Source organism: Tupaia chinensis, unplaced genomic scaffold, assembly GCF_000334495.1.
Source record: "Tupaia chinensis unplaced genomic scaffold, TupChi_1.0 Scaffold143654_1, whole genome shotgun sequence".
In the NCBI taxonomy this organism is placed as follows: Eukaryota; Metazoa; Chordata; class Mammalia; order Scandentia; family Tupaiidae; genus Tupaia; species Tupaia belangeri.
In genome coordinates, this window is record NW_006203502.1 from 201,075 (window position 1) to 220,345 (window position 19,271).

At 40.2% G+C, this 19,271-nt stretch overlaps 1 protein-coding gene and 1 pseudogene across 1 annotated transcript in view; one reads left to right on the forward strand and one right to left on the reverse strand.

Annotated features, from left to right (window-relative positions):
- The window catches only part of ZNF461 (zinc finger protein 461), a 54,384-nt gene that overhangs the window by 6,851 nt on the left and 28,262 nt on the right, over positions 1-19,271 (forward strand). The window contains 3 exon segments of the mRNA XM_027766764.1: positions 10,897-11,023; positions 12,840-12,882; positions 12,884-12,933. Of these exon segments, the coding sequence (XP_027622565.1) occupies positions 10,897-11,023; positions 12,840-12,882; positions 12,884-12,933 (220 nt within the window).
- LOC114005355 (serine/threonine-protein phosphatase 4 regulatory subunit 2-like) overlaps positions 17,245-19,271 on the reverse strand; it is a 3,169-nt pseudogene continuing 1,142 nt past the window's right edge.

Here is a 19,271-nt window from a genome sequence, read left to right on the forward strand (position 1 = left end):
GTTTGTTTCCTAGTTGCTCTATCAGTTCCCAGTAGGTAGGATCAGTGAGCAGTATTCTTGTCCTGGGATCACTTTCCAACTTCTGATACAGATTCGGCATGTTGAAAGGGTTCATGAATTTCCTCTCTGCCAACCGGGCTTCCATATTATGTAAACCTTTAAGTTGAGGGTTGTTTGCTTCATGTTTTAAACCCTTCTCATAGGTTCGCTTGGCTTCTTCAAATCGGTTTAAGAACTCAAGAGCTGCTGCTTTTCTTGAATAGCCCTTGCCCCAGTCAGGCTTTAGGTCCAGGCTCATGCACTTACCAGAAAGACAGAGAGAGACAGAAAGACAGAAAGTGAGAAATCACCCCCCAGAGGGGATAGCCACGCCGCAATCCCTTCTCCTCCATTCTCCTCTTGGAATCTTGGGCACGCACCTGCACATATCCAGTGTGAGTTTAAGTCACCAGGTCCAGGACTTGAACCATGGTCGACTACATGGGAGTCCAGTGACATAGCCATTACGCTAACTGCTGGTCCCCTGTATTTTATAGTTTTTATGGTCATTGCTAATTTTAACATCTGGATTATTTGTTGGTATATCACTATTAAGTGATTTTCTCTTGAGTATGGGTCACATTTTCTTTTTTTCTTTTCATTTTTAGTAACATTTTATTATGTACTTAACATTGTATATTACATTTTGTTGATTCTGGATTCTGTTAGCCCCTTTGAGAAGTACCTCACATAATTACATATAATGAAAAGATACAACACTTAATGCTCAATTAGACAGAAAATATAGGCATGTATCTGTAAATGGTGATGTAACCAGTGATAAAAGTGACATCTGAAATTAGTAGGCTAAAGATGTACTCTTTTTATTTTACTTTAGAATTATTTATTTACCTTTATTATTATTATTATTTAAATTTGCTATTGTGCATGTGTGCTAGAAAGGGAGAAAGAAAGTGAGAAAGCAAGCTGCCAGGTCAGGACTCGAAACCCAGTCAGTCATGTGGACTCGAACCTCAGTCAGCCACTCGAACCCCACGCCCCTGCTGGTCCAAAGATGGATTGTTGAGGGCCAGCAGGTGGCGTAGTAGTTAAGGCACTGACTCCCACATACCTGACAGTGGTTTGAGTCCTGGACCTGGTAACTTGAAAATCATGCCAAGTGTGTATGTATGTGCGTATGCATGGATGTCCAAAATTCTGAGAGGAGAATAGCAAAGAAGGAATTGCAGCATGGCTATCCCTCTGGGGCATGATTTCTCTCTTTCTCTCTCTGTCTCTCTCTGAGTATCCGGCAAGCGCATGCACCCTATAGCAAAAAATCTCTCTTTAAAAAAAAAAAGAGGTGGACTCTTGATAAATGTTATTTGTTAAATAGCCATTTTGGAAAAAGATTAATTCTCTCATTTATAGAGAGATTTTTTTCTATAGGGAGTGTGTGCTTCCCAGAGAGACAGAGAGAGAGAAAATGAGAAATCTTCCCCCCGGGGGGATGGCCATACTGCAATCCCTTCTCCTCCGTTTTCTTCTCGGGATTTTGGGCATACACGTACATGCCCCCAGGTGTGTGTTTGAGGCTGCCAGGTCTGGGACTCAAACCACAGTTGACTATGTGGGAGTCAAGAGACATAACCATTAGAGCATCTGCTCGTCCCAGGAAAATATAAATTCTAATATTTATCTCATCTATTGTACAAGAGAAATTCCAAATAAATTGAATAATTTAATTATAAAAATACTATCATAAAAAATATAATAATAGCACTAGAATAAAACATGAGAGAATACCTTCATAACTGGTGTGGGCAAGGCCTTTCTAACTAGTACTCAATTTTTTTTAATATTAAGAAACAAAACATAAGATTAATCAACTTGACTACATGAAAATAAAAAACTCCTGTCAAACAGAGGGAAAGGATTTACAACTTGTACATAAATAAGCAAAGAGTGTTTTTAAATCTCTCTTGCTGTGGTTTGGATGTGATTTGCAACCCAAAGGATTGTGTGCTGGAAGCTTGATTCCTAGTATAATAGTACTGAGAGGTGCTAGGACCTTTAGAAGGTAGGAGGGCTGTGGGCAGTGTTTGAATCTTGAGAGCATCCTCCTATTGAATAGATTTAATGCCATCTGGTGGGAGAGAGTGAGTTCTTGCTTTCCAGGGAATGGGTAGTTCTTGTGAGATCACCTGGTTATAAGCCAAGTCCGGCCACTCATGTACCTCTCTCTGCACATGCCTGCTTCCCCTTCTGCTTCTTTCCTGTGTTGGGGACACAGCATGGGGTCTTCACCAGCTGTTGGCCTCTTGATCTTGGACTTTTTAGCTTCCAAAATCATGAGCAAACTAAACTTTTTTTTTTTTTTTTTTTTAAGAAATCACATAGTCTCAGGTATTCTGTTACAGCAACACTAGGTGGACTAAGACACCCTAACATAGAGGACTTTTTTTTTTTTTAAAAGAATTATTTGTTTAATTTTATTTATTCATTCATTTATTTTAATTTGACCAGAAACATGCACAGGAGGAGGGAAAATGAGAAAGCAAGACACTGGGTCCAGGACTTGAACCGTGGTTAGCTATATGGGAGTGTCCCAGCCCCTTAACCACCACGCCACTTGCTGGTCCCAACATAGAGAACTTTTAGGGAAAAAAGACCAGCAGCCCATTAGAAAAGATCAAAGGATATGAATAGACAGTTTTCAGAAAAAGAAATGTGAAGAGTTCTTATGAAAAAGAAAAACACTTAACTCACAATTCAAGAGATGTTCATTTTAAATGATGTATAATTTCTTTCTTGTTAGATTGGCAAAAATGAAATGTTTTGCTAAAATACCCTGTTGCTGAGGCTATCAAGAGAGCTATAAAATCTTAACTGGATGGGAGAGTGATTTGACAGCATCTACCAAAATTACACATGCATTTTCTGTTTTGACATATCAAATCAACTCCTAGGACTCGCTCCCCCCCCACACACAAATACACCTGATGTATATGAAATGATGTATTTACAGGAGGATTCACTGCATTATTGTTTATAAGAGTAAAAGACTGGCTATAGTGAAATCTTCATCTGTAGGTCTAATTAAAATACAAAAACAAAAAATACAAAAAATAATTATCAAATGACTACCAAAATAGCAGAATTGTATATATCTATATAAAAATAAAGAAGCCAAATCCCAGTGTTGTGGTACATGCCTGTGGTCCTAGTCACTCAGGAAGTTGAGGCAAGAGGACCATGACATAGCAAGACCTTACCTACAACTACAGTACACACACACACACTAAGCTGTTAATCACTAATAGAGCAAAATCCTTTGACTTTAATAAGTATAAAAAATCAAGTAAAGAATAGTGTATATATTATATTACCTTTTTTATAAAAGTGTAAAAACTAACATACTCATATTTACTTATGAAATTGCTTACCTATGGGAACAGCAAGTGAGAGACCAAATTGAAAGGATAAGGGCGAGACCAGGACATCTAAGTGTTTACCTTTTTAGTCTGCATCCATTTAAGAAAGTAAAATCAGATATAAAAATAGAAACTTCTCATCAAGGTTGGTAATATTTTCTAGCCGTATTCAATTACTTAGGTACAGTGACGGATTAGGAAGAAAGCTGGATTTATCTAGGATTCAGGTTTTTATTGAGCAGATATGAAATGAGAGGGCTATGAGAGTTCATGTTGAGAGTAATTATAAAGTTGAATGATTAATTGAGCATGGAATTTAAGTTGAGTAAGAAGAGGAAGAAGTGAGGCCAGTAGATGGCATAGTGTTTACGTTGCTGGACTCCTACTTGGCCAACCGCGGTTTGAATCTCAGGCCCGGTACCTTGAAAATCACACCAGGTGTGTGTGTGTGTGCGTGTGTGTGTGTGTGTGTGTGTGCGTGTGCGTGCCCAAGATCCCAGGAGGAGAATGGAGAAAAGTTTGTGGTGTGGCCATGCCCTGGGGAGATATTTCTCACTTTCCCTCTCATTATCTCTGTCTCTGTCTTTCTCTCCTGTAAACACATGTGCTTATGGCAAAACCTCTTAAAAAAAAAAAAGAGAAAGAAGTAAGAGTGGGGTGAGTAATAGCATGAAGGTGATCAGAGAGAAGGACACTTGATATTTAGATGTAGTTATTGCAAATGATAAGGTTATTTGTTTGCTTGGAGGGATTTTTGCTGTAGAATGTGTGCACTTGCCAGAGAGACAGAGAGAGACAGAAAGCAAGAAATCACCCCCCTAGGAGAGAGATGGCCACACTGCAGTCTCTTCTCCATTCTTCTCTTGGAATTTTGGGCATACACACACACATATGTACCTGGCATGAGTTTCAAGCCTGTGATTCTGGGATTCAAACCACAGTCGGCCATGTGGGAGTCCAGTGATGCAACTATTATACCATCTGCTAGTCCCACAGCTGACAAGATTTATGGCAGTAATTAGGGGAGTGAGTGAAGTAGAATGAAGACAAGATCATAGAAGTAGAGGAAATTAGGAAATTGGGAGGCTGTGATGTTAGGAGTCATTGTATGGATATATGAAATTACTGGAAATTAAAATTAGTAGTCGAAATAGTGATATTGAGCTAGGATGTACAGTTCTTTTTTAAAAGAATTATTTATTTAGGGGCTGACAGGTGGTGTGGTGGTTAAGGATGCTGGACTCCCACATAGCCGACTGTGGTTCGAGTCTCTTACCTGGCAGTTTGCTTTTTCACTATCCCTCTCTCATTTTCTCACTCAGTCCCTCTCTGGCCAAATTTAAATAAATAAATAAACAAAAGTTAAATAATTCTTCTTTTTTTTTGGAGAGGTTTTTGCTATAAGGCGTGTGTGCTCACCGGAAAGACAGAGGCAGAGAGACAGAAAGCAAGAAATTACCCCCCAGGGGGGATGGCCACACTGCTTTCCCTTCTCTTCCACTCTCCTCTTGGGATCTTGGGCATGCATGCACATGCACCTGGTATGAGTTTAAGCTGCTGGGTCCAGGATTCGAACTGCGGTCGACTACATGGGAGTCCAACGACATAGCCATTATGTCAACTGCTGGTCCCAAGTTAAATAATTCTTAAAAAAGGAATTATTTATTTAATTTTATTTGTGATTATTACTATTTTTTAATTTGACCAGAGAGAAAGAGAGATGCGGTGTGGATGAGTGTAAAAACAAGTTGCCAGGTGGGACCAGCAGTTAGCGTAATGGCTATGTCGCTGGACTCCCACGTAGTCGACCGCGGTTCGAGTCCCGGACCCGGTGGCTTAAACTCACGCCGGGCGCGTGTGCGTGCGTGCCCAAGATCCCGAGAGGAGAATGGAGGAGAAGGGATTGCGGCGTGGCCATCCCCCCTGGGGGATTAGAAAAGATCAAAGGATATGAATAGACAGTTTTCAGAAAAAGAAATGTGAAGAGTTCTTATGAAAAAGAAAAACACTTAACTCACAATTCAAGAGATGTTCATTTTAAATGATGTATAATTTCTTTCTTGTTAGATTGGCAAAAATGAAATGTTTTGCTAAAATACCCTGTTGCTGAGGCTATCAAGAGAGCTATAAAATCTTAACTGGATGGGAGAGTGATTTGACAGCATCTACCAAAATTACACATGCATTTTCTGTTTTGACATATCAAATCAACTCCTAGGACTCGCTCCCCCCCCACACACAAATACACCTGATGTATATGAAATGATGTATTTACAGGAGGATTCACTGCATTATTGTTTATAAGAGTAAAAGACTGGCTATAGTGAAATCTTCATCTGTAGGTCTAATTAAAATACAAAAACAAAAAATACAAAAAATAATTATCAAATGACTACCAAAATAGCAGAATTGTATATATCTATATAAAAATAAAGAAGCCAAATCCCAGTGTTGTGGTACATGCCTGTGGTCCTAGTCACTCAGGAAGTTGAGGCAAGAGGACCATGACATAGCAAGACCTTACCTACAACTACAGTACACACACACACACTAAGCTGTTAATCACTAATAGAGCAAAATCCTTTGACTTTAATAAGTATAAAAAATCAAGTAAAGAATAGTGTATATATTATATTACCTTTTTTATAAAAGTGTAAAAACTAACATACTCATATTTACTTATGAAATTGCTTACCTATGGGAACAGCAAGTGAGAGACCAAATTGAAAGGATAAGGGCGAGACCAGGACATCTAAGTGTTTACCTTTTTAGTCTGCATCCATTTAAGAAAGTAAAATCAGATATAAAAATAGAAACTTCTCATCAAGGTTGGTAATATTTTCTAGCCGTATTCAATTACTTAGGTACAGTGACGGATTAGGAAGAAAGCTGGATTTATCTAGGATTCAGGTTTTTATTGAGCAGATATGAAATGAGAGGGCTATGAGAGTTCATGTTGAGAGTAATTATAAAGTTGAATGATTAATTGAGCATGGAATTTAAGTTGAGTAAGAAGAGGAAGAAGTGAGGCCAGTAGATGGCATAGTGTTTACGTTGCTGGACTCCTACTTGGCCAACCGCGGTTTGAATCTCAGGCCCGGTACCTTGAAAATCACACCAGGTGTGTGTGTGTGTGCGTGTGTGTGTGTGTGTGTGTGCGTGTGCGTGCCCAAGATCCCAGGAGGAGAATGGAGAAAAGTTTGTGGTGTGGCCATGCCCTGGGGAGATATTTCTCACTTTCCCTCTCATTATCTCTGTCTCTGTCTTTCTCTCCTGTAAACACATGTGCTTATGGCAAAACCTCTTAAAAAAAAAAAAGAGAAAGAAGTAAGAGTGGGGTGAGTAATAGCATGAAGGTGATCAGAGAGAAGGACACTTGATATTTAGATGTAGTTATTGCAAATGATAAGGTTATTTGTTTGCTTGGAGGGATTTTTGCTGTAGAATGTGTGCACTTGCCAGAGAGACAGAGAGAGACAGAAAGCAAGAAATCACCCCCCTAGGAGAGTGATGGCCGCACTGCAGTCCAGTCTCTTCTCCATTCTTCTCTTGGAATTTTGGGCATACACACACACATATGTACCTGGCATGAGTTTCAAGCCTGTGATTCTGGGATTCAAACCACAGTCGGCCATGTGGGAGTCCAGTGATGCAACTATTATACCATCTGCTAGTCCCACAGCTGACAAGATTTATGGCAGTAATTAGGGGAGTGAGTGAAGTAGAATGAAGACAAGATCATAGAAGTAGAGGAAATTAGGAAATTGGGAGGCTGTGATGTTAGGAGTCATTGTATGGATATATGAAATTACTGGAAATTAAAATTAGTAGTCGAAATAGTGATATTGAGCTAGGATGTACAGTTCTTTTTTAAAAGAATTATTTATTTAGGGGCTGACAGGTGGTGTGGTGGTTAAGGATGCTGGACTCCCACATAGCCGACTGTGGTTCGAGTCTCTTACCTGGCAGTTTGCTTTTTCACTATCCCTCTCTCATTTTCTCACTCAGTCCCTCTCTGGCCAAATTTAAATAAATAAATAAACAAAAGTTAAATAATTCTTCTTTTTTTTTGGAGAGGTTTTTGCTATAAGGCGTGTGTGCTCACCGGAAAGACAGAGGCAGAGAGACAGAAAGCAAGAAATTACCCCCCAGGGGGGATGGCCACACTGCTTTCCCTTCTCTTCCACTCTCCTCTTGGGATCTTGGGCATGCATGCACATGCACCTGGTATGAGTTTAAGCTGCTGGGTCCAGGATTCGAACTGCGGTCGACTACATGGGAGTCCAACGACATAGCCATTATGTCAACTGCTGGTCCCAAGTTAAATAATTCTTAAAAAAGGAATTATTTATTTAATTTTATTTGTGATTATTACTATTTTTTAATTTGACCAGAGAGAAAGAGAGATGCGGTGTGGATGAGTGTAAAAACAAGTTGCCAGGTGGGACCAGCAGTTAGCGTAATGGCTATGTCGCTGGACTCCCACGTAGTCGACCGCGGTTCGAGTCCAACAAGTTGCCAGGTCTGGGACTTGAACCATGGTTGGCCATGTTCAGCGCCTCAACCACCATGCCACCTGCCTCCCCAGGAGCTATAATTCATAAATGGCAGAAACCTGGATGTCAGTCACTACAACAGGGAAACATAATGCAGGGTAAAATCTGATGAAATGATGACATTAGATTTTAGACATGTAGAAGGGACACTTGTGTGACACCAGAACAGAGTACAATGGTTTGAAGATTGTGGGAGAAAAAACAGCCACTACTTGACATATCCTTAATGGGAAGGAGTCTCGAGATATGAATCTTTTCTTAGACCCCATGTGGGAAATCTTTGAACTTCACAGTTTTGTGTTTTTTAATTTGATATGGTAAGAATATTAGCGTTAGGTGATGTCACTGGGTGGAGAGACTTTTTGCTTTGTGAGGCTTTAGGATTAGATGGAGATATGATTGGTGCTGGCATAGAAAGATCGAAGCTCTTGACAGAAAATAAATAATTACCAATTATGAACTCCAGTTTTAGACTAAGCAAGATGTGTAAGACTTAGGTCACATCTATGCGAATCTGTCTCCCATATCCGTATTCTCTAACTTGGGAACATAGTTGTAAAGAAAGAAGTGGTAGAGGATATAGTTAAGATCCCTCAGGCATAATTCCAAAAACTGAAATATGTACAAAAGCAGAAATATTAAGATATTTTGTTACTACAAAAATTCAACTTTAAAAGAATGATTAAGACTCTTATTTATAAGAGCAATTGTTATGGCACCAATAACTATTGCTTCATAATAAGCCACCCCCAAATTTAGTGTATTAAGTCAATAACAAGCATAGTTTGGCTTACACATCTGTAATTTGAGCATGGCTCAGCAGGGATAGTTCACCTCTGCTTCATGTGGTATCAGTTGAGGTGACTTGATTGGAATCTAAATGATCCACATTTAAGATAGTTCCCTCACATGGTTTACAAGCTGTTGCCATGTGTTATTTTTGGGGACCTTGATTCCTTTCCCTATGAGCTATTCCATGGGCTGCTTAGGCTTCCTAGAAACATGGTGGCTGTGTTAGGCCAAGTTAGCTTAATCACCGCCATGTTAGGGAATGCTGGGCCGAGTTAGCTTAATTGCTACACTGTTAAGTCTTCAAGGACAGAGCCCACTTTGTTAGGGCCTCAAGGACGGAAACTAGGAGTCTGGGGACTCTCAGATAGGTGGAAAACGGGAGGGCCCAGCACCTCCGAGGCAAGGTCATCCAGACCCTGAGCTGAGAGCCTTTATCTAGACCTGAGCAGGTGGTGATAGCTGGACCCTCGCTTCTCATACACCCCCCCAAAAAAAATCTGTGTGACCACCCCCCCCCCCCCGTATGTGTTACATTCTATGAAAAGTCCTGAACTATATAAAAGATCCCATTTTCTTAGGCTCAGGGTCCTTGTTAAGGCCCGCTGCGACGGGTAGAAACTTGGACCCCAGCTAGCTGGAAAAAGAATAAAAGCCTCTTTTCCAGTTGCATTGTCTTTGTCTTTTCTGCGTCTCCATCAGTTAGACCGATCTCGACCCTTACAGCTGGATTTCAAGAAAGTGCATCCCAAGAAAGGCAGAAGTGTGAGACAGTTTTGTGACCTAGCCTCAGAACTAACATAGTTCATTTCTGCCATACCGTATAGGTTGAGTAAGTCACAGTTATCCCTTCAGGTTCAAGAGAAGGAGGTAGACACTCACAATGATTGGTAAGAGACATGTCAAGTTTACACTGAAGGAGAACATACGGAATGAGAGATAACGTCTGTGTCCATTTTTGGAAAATATAGTCTACACCAGATGTTTACTAAAGAGTTTGCATGGGAGCCAGCAGGTGATGTAGTGGTTGGGGCTCTGGACTCTCACATGGGTGACCATGATTTGAGTATTGGACCTGGCAGCTTGCTTTCTCACCTTCCCTCTCACACTCTGTCTGATGACTATAGTAAGTTTTTTTTTTTTTTTTTTTTTTTTGGGGAGGTTTTTTCTATGGGGGGTGTCTGCTCCCACATCACCAGAAATATAGAAACAGAGAGACAGAAAGTGAGAAATCCCCCCCCAGAAGGGATGACCACGCCACAATCCCTTCTCCATTCTCCGCTCAGGATCTTGGGTATGTGCACACACACACACACACACACACACACACGCCTGGTGTAAGTTTTAAGCCACTGGGTCTGGGACTTGAACTGCAGTTGGCTACATGGGAGTCCAGTGACATAGCCATTATGCCAACTGCTGGTCTCAACTATAATACGTTAAGAAAGAATAATACAATAAATAAAATAATTCTTTAAAAGAAAGTTTGCATGTTTGTGGCATAGTAGTCATAATGATGAAGAAAATTTGTGGAGATTTTTATAATAAATTCCAGAAAGAGGAACCAGCAGATGGTGTAATTGTTATATCACTCGACTTCCACATGACTGCGGTTCGAGTCCAGGGCCCAGCACCTTGAAACTCACACCTGGTGTGTGTGCATGTGTGCTCAAAATCCTGAGAGGAGAATGGAGGAGAAGGGTTTGTGGTAAGGCCATCCTTTCTCGTGGGTGATTTCTTGCTTTCTGTCTCTCTGTCTCTGTCTCTCTGGGAGTGCATATGCCCTATAGCACAAATCTCTCTATAAAAAAGGAAAGAAATTTCAGAAAGATTAAAAAGTTTTCAACTCTTCAATTTAATTGAGAGCCTCTATTTATTTTCTTAATTTATACATGACAGAGTAACAGGAGTTTTCTACTCCTATGCAAGGGGATATGTCTGTAGAATCTGAATTGCTAAAGAACATACAGGTCTTCCGCTTAAGTCACACTAAATTCCTTTTTGACCTATATCATAGGTTTAACCTGTACGTTCACCATACTGTCTCCTTTCATGCAATGTTTTGTTTTAGCACCTCTCTATTCTTTAAAAATTTTTTTTTATAATTTCACAAATAGTACTGTGATTTGTCATTTTAGGAGTTGGTGGTATTCAGAGATGTGGCTATAGATGTTTCTCAGGAGGAATGGGAATGCCTGAATCCTGCGCAGAGGAATTTGTACAAAGATGTGATGTTGGAGAACTATAGCAACTTGGTTTCACTTGGTAAAGTTATCTAACAATTCAAAATGCTTCTAACGTTTTAGAGTATACTTGTTAGAACTTCTGGTTTCTTTCCTATAAATTTTAGGACTAGCTTCCGAATAAAAGAGATGATTTTTCTGTTTGTCTAGAAATGAACACAGCAAGATGAAGGTGTGCTTTTTATTTCCCTCATCTTCACATGTTTATTTGGTCCGTTTTATTGTTGTGTGAGTGAGAATCAGCAGAGAAGGAGTAGAGAGAGAAAGGGAAAAAGAGAGAGGAGAAACAGGTTTTTGTTTTTGTTTGAATAATTTCTTACCATTATGATCCTCTGCTGCAGCCTCTGAGATAGCCAAGACTACAGGTTTGTGCCACTGAGTCCAGCCCATCACGTTAGTGATTTGAATTTGGGCCATCATGCGGCCTCAGCCTTGTGCAGTAGTACCCCACCATTTGTGCTGTTGTGGTTGGACCTGGTTTTTCTTATAACTTTTTTTATTTAATTAATTAACCATAAGGTAATGTGTGCTCACCAAAAAAGAGAAGGAACGTTAGAAATCACCCCTCAAGGGGATGGCCATGTGTAATCCCTTTTTCTTTTGGGATTTTTGGACACGCAGCACACGTGCCTAGTATAATTTTCTAGCCGCCAGTTTTGGAACTCAACTATGGTTGGCCATGTGGGAGACCAGCATCTTAACCACAACCCCATTCGTTGGCCCCGTAACTTTCTTTTTTGATGAGTAAGGGGCAGAATTGGAATTCTACAACATTAAAGTAACACTGTCCAAAAAAACTGACTTTGTCTTTTTAAAAAATTTTTTTTTCACTTCCCCTGTATTAAACCTACCTGTGCACTAGCATAAGTTAAAACTAAACACAAGTTCTACATGGGAAGCTCTTCTGCTTTCCCAATTAATGTAGTGGTAGGGTGGATCATGAATGGCCATTTACTGTTTATAATTCAAATGAACACTATTCTATTCTCTATAACAAATGTTTTGGGTCATAGGGAAAGTCATGATGCATTTTTTTTTTTTTGAGAGGTTTTCGCTATAGGGCGCGTGCGCTCGCCAGACAGACAGAGAGAGACAGAAAGTGAGAAATCACCCCCAGGGGGGATGGTCACGCCACAATCCCTTCTCCTCCATTCTCTTCTTCGGATCTTGGGCACGCACGCACATGCACCCGGCATGAGTTCTAAGCCATTGGGTCTGGGACGCGAACCGCGGTCGACTACGTGAGAATCCAGCGACATAGCCATTACGCTAACTGCTGGTTCCCAAGTCATGATGCATTTTTGAAAAATATTTTATTTAAATTAATTAATTAATTTATTTATTTTAATTTGAGCTGAGAGGGACAGAGTGAGAGAGAAAGGGAAAGTGAGAAAGCAAGCCTCCAGGTCCGGGACTCGAACTGCTGTCGGCCATGTGGGAGTCCAGCACCCTTAACCACCATGCCACCTGCCGGCCCCCATGATGCATTTTTGCGTAGAAAAACATAGAAAAAATAAGTCATGACTTTTCCGCTGACCCAGTACTTAATCTTTTAAATTATTTGTGTTTGGAAGTTGTATTCTAAGAACTTTATGTCTAAGATTAAAGAACATTTGAGAATAAATACCTCAGGAAGCTTCCTTTTTTATATCAAAAAGAGAAAGCTTTTATAAATGTAAGTAGTATTTTACCACCTATTTGCTTAATTTCTTCTGATCCTAAATTCATCTGAATCTGAATATTTTAATCCCTTCTCCTTTCTTCTGTTAGATCTTATTAGATACCATCTTAACCTGTGATTTATTTTTTCTTATCACAACTTCTTTTCTTATAACCAGGACTTTCTATTTCTAAGCCAGCTGTGATCGCCTCCTTGGAGCAAAAAAAAACCCTGGATGGTTGTGAGGGAAGTCACAGGAAGCTGGTGCCCAGGTGAGTGAGCAGTAATCAGAAAGCAAGAAGCTGTTGCAATAAGTAGGTCAGGGGGTAGAATGTTGTGCTGGCAAGATTATTTAAAACAGAATAATTAGAGAAAAATGGGGCTTTAAAACTTATTACAAAGCTAAAATATCAAATTGGGTGGAACTGGCATAAAGACAGACATAAATATAAATAGAATAGAATAGAAAATCCAAAAATATACTCTTACATATATGGTCAAATGATTTTAGACAACGGTGCTAGCAGCATTCATTAGGGATAACAAATGGTATTGAATGACCATGTATCCACATGCAAAGGAATAAAGTTGGACCCTTACCTTACAGCATATACAAAAATTAACTCAAAATGGATCTAAGACCTCAGCGTGAAAGCTAAAACTATAAAAACTCTTAGAAGAAAATATTGGGGACACTAGACTTGTCAGTGATTATTGGATGATACCAAAAGCACGGGCAACAAAAGTAACAATAGACAAATAGTCAAACTCAAAAACTTCTGTTCATCAAAAGATTAATTTATAGTGTTTATTAATTTAAAAAAAGATTTGTACAAGTTTATTTGCTTTGTATATATATATATATATATATGCGTAAGTTTAAGCTGCCGGGTCCAGGACTCAAACTGCGGTTGACTACGTGGGAGTCCAGCAACATAGCCATTATGCCAACTGCTGGTTCCAATGGGAATATATTTTTAAAGTGTTATAAAAGACATTTTCAATTTATTAGGGGATCAAGAATATATAATTAAATATTTTAACAGAACACTTAGGAAAAAAATGATAGTGCACATTGCTAAGATGCTGTGCTTCTCAGGCTGAGACCAAATGGGAGGCCTGGGTTTGCTTCCTGTACCAACTTAAAGGCTGGATGTGGGTATACACCTTTAATCCCAGCTGCGAGACGAAGGCCAAAGGAGTGCAAGCTCAAGGCTGGCCGGGTCAACATGGTGAGAATCTTTTTCTAAGAGAGCCAGGCAGAGTGGTGTGCACTTGTAGTCCTACCTGGGAGGCTGAGCCAAGAGGATAGTGACATAGTGAGACTTAAAACAAAAAACAAACAAAAAAAAAAACACCCCACAAAATTAGGATTGATTAGAAATTGAAAAGTTGGGACCAGCAGATGGCATAACGGTTATGTCGCTGGACTCTCATGTAGTCGACCATGGTTCAAGTCTCAGACCTGGTGGCTTAAAACTCACACCAGGGGGACCAGCAGTTAGCGTAATGGCTATGTTGCTGAACTCCCACATAGTCGACCACAGTTCGTGTCCCAGACCCGGTGGCTTAAAATTCACGCCGGGCGCATGTGTGTGTGTGCCCAAGATCCCAAGAGGAGAATGGAGGAGAAGGGATTGCGGCATGGCCATCCCCCCTGGGGGGTGATTTCTTGCTTTCTATCTCTCTGTCTCTGTCTGTCTGGCGAGGGCATGTGCCCTATGGCAAAAACTTCTCCAAAAAAAAAAAGAAACAAAGCAAACAAAACAAAAAAAACTCACACCGGGCAGGCCTGTGGTGTGGTGTTTGGGACACTGGACTCCCACATGGCTGACCGCTGTTCGAGCCCCAGACCTGCCAGGTTGCTTTCTCACATTTTCTTTCTCTCTCCCTGGTCAAATTAAAAATAAATAATAACAACAACAAATACAATTAAAATAAATAATAATTAAAAAAAATAAAAACCCTCAAACTGCGGTCAGCCATGTAGGAGTCCAGTGTTTGCTTTAACCACCACACCACCTGCTGGCCCCAAGTTTTGAATTTTGATGAGGCCTAACTTATCTTCTATTTTCCTATGAATTGTGGTGTGTGTGTATGTTTGTGTGTATGTGGGGGTGTCAACTCTAGTCTTGAAGATTTTTCAAATTATCCTTTTTAGAAATTTTATAGTTTTCTGTTTATGTCTGCGGTCCGTTTCGCAGAAGATATGAGATTTAAATTAAGGTTTTGTTTTTATTTTTGTCTGTGAATGTCCAATTGCTTCAGATCATTTACTTAAAAAGTTATCCTTCCTTTGGAACAAACAGATGGCATAATGGTTATGTCAACTGTGGTTCCAATCCCAGACCCAGCAGCTTAAAACTCATGTGGGGCACATGTATGCCAAGATTCTGAGAGGAGAATGGAGAAGAAAGGATCATGGCATGGCCATTCCCCTGGGGAGTGATTTCTCGCTTAATGTCTCTCTCCAGCAAGCGTGACTGCCCTACAGCAAAAATCTCTCTTTACAAAAAAAAAAAAGTTATCCTTTCTTTATTGAATTACTTTTTCACCTCTTGTCAAAAATTAAGTGTGCATATTTGTATAGCTCTCTTTCTGGGTTCTCTGTTCTGTTGATTATCCCTCTCCTGGTACTATATGTTCTCCCCCCCACATTAATATTTATTGCTTTATATGAATATTGTATTGACAGCCCAAGCATTCAGTTTACACACAGAATTTATACAATTATATACTGCTTCACAAAGGCAGTGAACACATTATATTCTACAAAATCTACTTTACAGAAATTAAAAAATTCTAAATATCAAAAGGTACAGCTGAAGAAACAGCTATAAATTTGGCAGCCAGTAATTTTGACAGGGAAGTTGCAGCTTGCATGACTGTAAATATGTGTATTTGAAAATAATGGGTTTAGAGTAATCATCAGCATCATGCTTTGTATTGATCTGAAACATATAACACTGGCTGTCGAAGAAGCATGTTCAAAAGTATTTAATTCACTTCAAAATGTCTTACAAATTATGGTGCTTTCTATGCATCCCTCAAGTGTCAGTTATTTAACTCAGGTACATTACTAAAGGAATATATTAATTCTTCCAGTACAGTGGTATTTCATACCAATGATATCTGCATACTCAAGAATAATTTAGAAGGAAATGTGTAATATTCACAATGTTCAGAAAAGCAAGCAAAAGGTAAGGAACCTACCTGGTTCTTCTGAGATGGTCTCATGTCAGCTACATAAGCATTCTTTCTACAAAACGGTAAGCTAATGTTTGAACACAATTTCCAAGATAAAGCACATTTTCTTGTAGATAATGAAGTCTTTTTCTCAGGCACCTCAAGTATACAAAAGAATTTTAGTTAGAATAGATCTCTTGGAATGTGTTTAACCTGGTAATTCAACAGACTTAAGATTTCCAGGGTTTTACAAGGGCTAGATTTAATTTAAATTACTCAGAAGAGAAAGAGATGAACTCAATCATTACCAGTAGCAAAAATATTCACTGTATTCATCTTTTTTTTTTTTTTTGAGAGATTTTCACTGTAGGGCGCGTGCGCTCGCCAGACAGACAGAGAGCGACATAGAGACAGAAAGCGAGAAATCACCCCCCAGGGGGGATGGTCACGCCGCAATCCCTTCTCCTCCATTCTCCTCTCGGGATCTTGGGCACGCACGCACACGCGCCCGGCCTGAGTTTTAAGCCACCGGGTCCGGGACACGAACCGCGGTCGACTACGTGGGAGTCCAGCGACATAGCCATTATGCTAACTGCTGGTTCCTGACTGTATTCATCTTTTGTAGAAACAGAAAAACAACATTTTCCCTCTTAGAATAATCTAATGTATACATATATATGTATGTATATGTGTATGTGTGTGTGCCAGCATGAAACCCTATAATTCACATGACGAAATATGAAAACTGCAAGAGCTATCAGAGACGTGACAGAAAGCTTTCTTGCATATGTAAAAACTAAGTGTGATACTCTTGAAAAGCTTTTTCAAAATTATAATTACCTTCCAAACATTTTAGATCTAAATTGAAAAAAAAGAATCTGGGACCAGCAGTTGGTGTAATGGCTATGTCGCTGGACTCCCATGTAGTCGACCATGGTTTGAGTCCTGGACCCAGTGGCTTAAACTCATGCTGGGCGGATGTGCCTGCATGCCCAAGATCCCGAGAGGAGAGTGGAGGAGAAGGGATTGTGGCGTGGCCATCCCCCCGGGGGTTGATTTCTCATTTTCTGTCTCTCTCTGTCTTTCTGGAGAGCACACACGCCCTATAGCAAAAACCTCTCAAAAAAGAAAAAAACTTCTATACACAAACCACTGATTTGACCAGAGGCCCAACGAGAAAACGAGAAAAGACAATGAAAAAAGCAGTAAGCAGGACCTAGAGGAGTTGATATTCACAGTTCTTACATGTACAACTCTTTTAGGATTTATCCATAAAGTTCTTTATCTTTCAACCTGCTTCTCTTGTAAAACTAAAGGTCCACTTTATTACATAAAAGTTTTTATACAGCGTAAAACCCAAACTATGTAAAATATTGCATCTAAATGTTCCTCAATTGTTATTCTTGTTCCATTGGTTCATCTGTGACTTCTGTGGCTTCCTCGTTATTATCTATGGATGATTCTGATATAACCTCTCCTGTTTTATTGGAGTTGGATCCCACTAATTCTTCTGTTTCATGGCAGTCAGAACCACTTCTTACAGGACCTGCATTTTTTCTACTGGTAGAATCTAAATCTTTCTCAGCTTGAGACAGATCAGATTCCTCCATTTGATTATTCTCCTTAGAAGTCTCTTCATTCACAGTTAAGGCATCATCAGATTCTTTTTCTTGACTTTTTCTTTCTGGGCACGTCTCGATGTCATAAAGGACTCTTCTTCCTCTTCATCCCTTTCTGTACAGTGCTGCCTGGCACAACTACTTTCTTTGTGTTTGTCCTGAGAGAAAAAAAGATGCTTCTGTTTCTTCTCACTAACAGAAGAAATTTCACTGGAAGTTGTTTGGCTGTCTCTCTGACTTCACCTTCTTCGTCAAACCTGAGTCTTTTTACCTCATGCCCCTCAGCTTCCACAGCAGCTTCTTCTTGATGTTCATTTTTCTTTCTTTCTTTCTTTCTTTTTTTTTTTTTTTTTTTTTGGGGTTTTTTCTTTTGGGCCCGTGGGCCTCGCGCTCACCAGAAAGACAAAGAGACAGAGAGACAGAAGGTGAGAAATCACACACACACACACACACACACACACACACACACACCCCACCCCGGGATGGCCACACCTCAATCCCTTCTTCTCCATTCTCCTCTCAGAATCTTGGGCACGCATGCACATGCACCTGGCGTGAGTTTAAGCCACCGGGTCCAGGACTCAAACTGCAGTCGGCTACATGGGAGTCCAGCGACATAGCCATTATGCTAACTGCTGGTCCCTGGATGTTTATTTTTCATAGGGCTCACTGAGGAAACCTCTGATTCAGATGCTGGAGAGTCACTTATTTTTCCCTTCATTCTACTGTAAGTTGGGTTCTTTGCTGTCTGTGCTCTCAGGCAAACCATTAGTTGTCATGGGGACTGACAAAGAAACCTTTGGTTGATTAAGTGGCCTGGGTGTTCCAGGCCCCTATTATATTAGACCTGTCATTATAGCTTGGTGAATTTTCAGGAAACACCACCATTCATTTGATTTAAGCTATTGGAACTATTTTTCTCTGAAGAAGGATAGACACTGCTAACAACCATCACATTCTTTTCTACTCCTCTGAGTAATTTGTCTGTTCCTCTATAGTTTCTCCTTGGATCTGTTAGCATTTCACACAGTCTCTATGTAGTAAAAGGGATACCATTAAATCCAGTGACAATTTTCAGTATTCTTTTCCTTCATTTCATCAAAGGGAATATATTTGACATTAGGATGGGGAGGACCTCTTGGTTAGGGAGCTTAAGTTTTAAAATCATCCATCACTTTCTCCAATTTGAAAAGAAAATAGCCTTTAAATTGGTACCACTGAATCCATTCTGACCTTAAGAAGGAGAGTATAAATGTTTCCTGGCCAGTGCACCAAAATATGATGCAGGAACATGGGGGCACAGTGCTGATCCGGCCTACACGCGAAGTCAGACACGGGTTCTTGTCCCACGCTTAAGAATTAAGAGTTGGTTGGGAACCAGCAGTTAGCATAATGGCTATGTCGCTGGACTCCCACGTAGTTGACTGCGGTTCGTGTCCTGGACCCGGTGGCTTAAAACTCACGCCGGGCGTGTGTGCGTGCGTGCCCAAGATCCTGAGAGGAGAATGGAGGAGAAGGGATTGCGGCGTGACCATCCCCCTTGGGGGGTGATTTCTCGCTTTCTGTCTCTATGTCTGTCTCTGTCTGTCTGGCGAGCGCACGCGCCCTACAGTGAAAATCTCTCAAAAAAAAAAAAAAAGAATTAAGAGTTGGCGAACTCAGAAGAGTAGGTACAGCAAAGTGGGGAGTTTATTAATGGAGAGAGAAGGAAAAACGGAGTTCCCAGGAAGGGAGGGGTTCCAGAAATTGGGTTGCCCTGGTACTGTATGCTCTTGATTACTCCAAGTATATAATAAGCTGTAAGA